The 4,573-nt window shown below is 56.3% G+C and overlaps 1 protein-coding gene across 1 annotated transcript in view; it reads right to left on the minus strand.

Annotated features, from left to right (window-relative positions):
- Nucleotides 1–4,573, minus strand: part of MYO1G (myosin IG) — a 16,264-nt gene that overhangs the window by 2,000 nt on the left and 9,691 nt on the right. The window contains exons 16-20 of the mRNA XM_007447021.1: nt 4,304–4,511; nt 2,016–2,239; nt 1,298–1,442; nt 490–594; nt 169–282 (exon numbers count right to left, since the gene is read on the minus strand). Coding sequence (XP_007447083.1) covers nt 169–282; nt 490–594; nt 1,298–1,442; nt 2,016–2,239; nt 4,304–4,511 — 796 coding nt within the window. The remainder of the gene's footprint in view (nt 1–168; nt 283–489; nt 595–1,297; nt 1,443–2,015; nt 2,240–4,303; nt 4,512–4,573) is intronic.

Genomic DNA, 4,573 nt, shown 5'->3' on the forward strand with positions numbered 1-4,573 from the left:
AGCAGGGGCACATGGGGCGGGGGAGGAGTTGCCGTCCTGAGCTGATGCTGAGTTCTAGAAAGCTCCGGCCATCCCAGGTAGGCATGAGGGGAGAGTCCCGGCAGTGCCCAGCAGGACACCAGGCCAGCTGGGGCCGCACGGATGCCCCTGCCCCCGCACAGGGCTCACCACGTCCAGGGGCACGGCCCGCATCACCCGGTACTGCCGGCCCGGCTCCAGCTTGTAGAGGTGCCGGTCTGTGAGCAGCAGCGCCCGGTCCCGGCTTTTGTTGAAGCGATTCACCTGCGGGACGGGTGCTCTCAGGGTCACTTGCCTGCCCCAGGGGGCTCCCCAGCAGGTGTGGCCGGTGGCCTCGCCTCACTGAGGCCACTGTCTCACTGACTGGGCTGGAGCTGACTACTTTTGAAGTTTCAGGGTCAGCTGTGAAACCTCTAAGCTAGGCCTGGGCCGGGGCTGCCACGGGCCTGCAGCCCTGCACCCACTGCTCACCTTCCGGACATGGCTGGAGAAGAGCACGGCCCCGAAGCCGTCCTTTTCCCGAAGCGCCTTCAGTCGCTGAGCAAACAGGTCTGAGGCTGTGGGGTTGTCTGTGGCCTGAGGACAGATGGGGGCTGCTTGGGATGGGGTCTTGGGACCATGCTTGACTGACAGCAACTCTCAGGGAATTGGCACAGTTATCCTTGACCTCAGAGAACCTCGTCAGGCCATGTGCCAGCCTCCTGGTGGGTCCACCTGCCACGCTGGCTTCCCTGAAGGCCCACCGCACAGACCCCCTGCAGCCCTGAGGTTCTAGGCACACATGTCTGTGCCGTCCATGCCACCCACCAGCCCAGCTCCCCATGCCAGGCCCGGGCAGACTGAGATGGAAGGGGCTGGGTGGGACCTCGCTCCTCCATGCCAAGCCACCCACCTGGGCAAACCTCACGCCCCTGAGGCTTCATCCCCTGCAGAATGGGGCAATGGGGTGGCTCACAGCACCCGTGGGGGCCAAGGGGGGCCATGGCATGGAGTCAGGGGGCTGTGCCTAAGAAGGGGGATCTGTGCCGGAGAATGGGGGGGCTGACCTGAAAACACAGGAAGGCAAGTGGGAGTAGGGCAGAGGGGGAGGTGCTGAGTAAAGCCCAGGCTAGCTGGTTCTGGGTGAAAACCCTTGAACTTCAGAGGCCAGGGGCAGGAACAGAGGGGTACAGCCCACAGGACAGCCAGGCTCAGGGAGAGGACAGCTGAGGTGGACATGGGCAAGGTTTCAGCCTTGAGCCCCTCCTTGGCACCCAGACCCCGCAGCCCTGACACTTACGGAGGACAAGTAGTCCCGGGCCCAGGCCCGCCGGCAGCCCCAGTCCTGTCGCAGCTCCTGCAGGGCCGCCATGGCGGCCACCTTGGCCTTGATCTGAGCCATGTCTGAAGGGGGGATGTTCTTCACCAGCTGCCGGGCCCGCCACCTGGAGAGGGCCAGGTAGTGAGACAGACCCCTGTGCAGGCCTCACCCTTCCCTACTCCTGGTTATGCCCCTTTTCCTGAGAACACATGTTAGTGCCTTTTCATGTCCCTTCCCCCACAGGATAAGGCCAGGCCCCTCAGCCAGGCACTAGCCACCCTCTGTGTCCCAGCCTCCCTGGTCTCAGTGGAAGGTGTCCTCTCCTGCTCTGAGCACGCTGGTTGCCCTCCACACCTCTCCTAAAGAACTCCTACTCAGCCTTCAAAGCCCTGCTCAGTTGCAGAGTTTCCTCCACTTCTAGCTCTGACCCACCACCCTCCCTGCAAGCCTCTAGCAAGGAGATGGAGGCCTGCATCCCCTCCAGATGTCCGGAATGGTGCTGGGGACATTAGGAATCTTCCACCGGCCGTGGGGTGTGGGCAGCCAGCTGATGTGCACAGCCCCCTGTTTTCCTGCTTATCCAGTGGGACCCCCTGTCTCCTGGCTAGCACCGAGGGGTTCAGATGGCCTGGTCCGGGTGTTCAGTGGGCTCTAGCTGAGTGGAAAAGAGTGAGGGGCGGTGGCAGAGGGCGAGTACCTGCAGAAGAGTGCCTGGCAGATGTCCTGGAAAGGCTGCAGCACAGCAGGCGGAAGCGGCCACACAAGGTCACGGCCGCAGAGCGGGGGCTGCCGTGCAGCCTGGAATCGCCGCTGCATCTCTGCCAGGTGAGCGCGCACCTTGTGCCTCCGGAACCAGCGCATGATGGTGTAGACGGCCCTCAGTCGCCGGCAGTGCCGCCTGGCCAGCATGCCCCGCCATGCCTGGGGGGCCAGTGGGAGGTGGTGCTCCGTTAGGCCCTGCCAGGCCCCACCTCCCTCACCTTAGGAGACCCCAAAATGGAGGGGCACCCGAGAATGTAACCATCAAAACCCAGACTGAAGATCCTACAATGCAAGTGGTCCAGCAGGCCCACAGATTAAAAGAGACTTAAGCAACGTATAGACCCTGAGTTGAACAGACTGAGGACACGACTGGGGATGTGTGGTTATTGACTGGACAGGACAGCAGCAAGTCAGTGTGAACTTTCTAAATCCTGTTTCTGTGATGGTATTAGGTCATGTTCTTAAAAAAAAAACCCTGTGTGTTATAGGAGATAACAGAGGTAACAGTGAAATGCAGTGTGTCGTCCTTAGTTGGATTCTGGGTTTTTAAAAGATGTAATGGGGGACTTCCCTGGTGGCACAGGGGTTAAGAATCCACCTGCCAATGCAGGGGACACGGGTTTGATCCCTGGGTCAAGAAGGTCCCACAGATTAAAAGAGACTTAAGCAACGTATAGACACTGAGTTGAACAGACTGAGGACACGACTGGGGACGTGTGGTTATTGACTGGACAGGACAGCAGCAAGTCAGTGTGAACTTTCTAAATCCTGTTTCTGTGATGGTATTAGGTCATGTTCTTAAAAAAAAAAACCCTGTGTGTTATAGGAGATAACAGAGGTAACAATGAAATGCAGTGTGTCGTCCTTAGTTGGATTCTGGGTTTTTAAAAGATGTAATGGGGGACTTCCCTGGTGGCGCAGGGGTTAAGAATCCACCTGCCAATGCAGGGGACACGGGTTTGATCCCTGGGTCAAGAAGGTCCACATTCTGAGGAGCAACTAAGCCTGCGTGCCACACCTACTGAAGCCCGCACGCCTAGAGCCCACGCACCGCAACGAAGAGTAGCCCCCGTTCGCCGCAACTAGAGAAAGCCCATGTGCAGCAGCAAAGACCAAACACAGCCGAAAAAAAAAAAAAAAAAAAAACGCCTCTACCCTACCATTTAAAAAGAAAAAAATTAAAAAATAAAAGATGTAATGGGTCATAGTGGGACCCTTTCAGAAATTTAAATATGGCCTACATATTAGACATTCAGATATGTAGAATATATTTTATCAGTGTTAGGTTTCTTTTTCTTTTTGGCCATGCCCTGCAGCATGTGGGATCTTAGTTCCCCCACCAGAGATGGAACCCGTGCCCCCTGCAGTGGAAGCGCAGGGCCCTAACCACTGCACCGCCAGGGAACTCCCAGTGTTAGGCTTCTTGAATGTGCTAATGTCAGTGTGGTTATAAAGGTGGATGACCTTGTTCTTAGGATATGCGTGCTGAAGGATTTAGGGGTGTCATTACTTTATATGGTTTGGGAAAAAATACAAATATATGCATATGTGAGTATCTGTATGTGCGTATGGAGAAAGAGAGATAGAGACAGAGAGACAGAGACAGGGTGTGTGGGGGGAGGAGAGAACATAATTGGAGCAATCCAGGTGAATAGTAATCATTGTACGAATCTTTCCACTTTTCTGTAGGTTTGAAATGTTAAAAATAAAAAGTTATGGGGAGAGGTGGGAGAATCCTTATCATTTGGAAAGACATACTGAAATGATTATAAATGAAATGATTTGCTTCAGAATAACTGGGATAGAGGGGCGATGTCTACCCAAAACCACATTGGTCATGTGACGTGGTTGACACAGGGCAGTAGGCGTGTGGGAATATAGCACACCATTCTGCACGCTTTTCTCCGGGTCTGAAATCTTTCGGAATAAATGGAAGAAAAGAAGGACAAAAGAAAGGAAGGAAGGAAGCCAGATTCCTGAATGTCTTGTTTTGAGCACCTGGGCCTGAGACTGGTGGCCACAGAACAGAGGTGACCCGAACAACATCCACACTTTTTGCTTAAGTAAGTTTCAGTGTCGGTTTGTCACCTGCGAGCGGGAGCTCCCCCCGGTACTTGGAAGTGTGCCTGTGCTCCCCTCAGTGCATGCACATCCCCCCAAGTCACAGCTCTCTCCTTCCCGTCCTCCCAAACCCTCCCTGGTGGCCGTCCAGCCCCGCCGCACCTTCTGTAGCAGCAGCACGATGATGGGGATGAGACATGCGCGGCTCTGCTCCAGAGTGACCAGCGTCCGGGGCGAACGGATGAAGAGTTTGCTGTGGCCGAAGGCCACATCCCCCTGCAGCCCGTGCTGCTCCAGGAGGGCGCTCACGGCCGCCCTATCGGAGCCCAGCAGGTGGTTTGGCCACGTGTACTCACAGGTCATCTTGTACCTGTCACAGAAGGACCAGGCACTGGGCGCCAGACCCTGGGGAGGAGTGCGGACCCGCCCCGC

Source organism: Lipotes vexillifer, unplaced genomic scaffold (assembly GCF_000442215.2).
Source record: "Lipotes vexillifer unplaced genomic scaffold, Lipotes_vexillifer_v1.1 scaffold1359, whole genome shotgun sequence".
Lineage (NCBI taxonomy): Eukaryota > Metazoa > Chordata > Mammalia > Artiodactyla > Lipotidae > Lipotes > Lipotes vexillifer.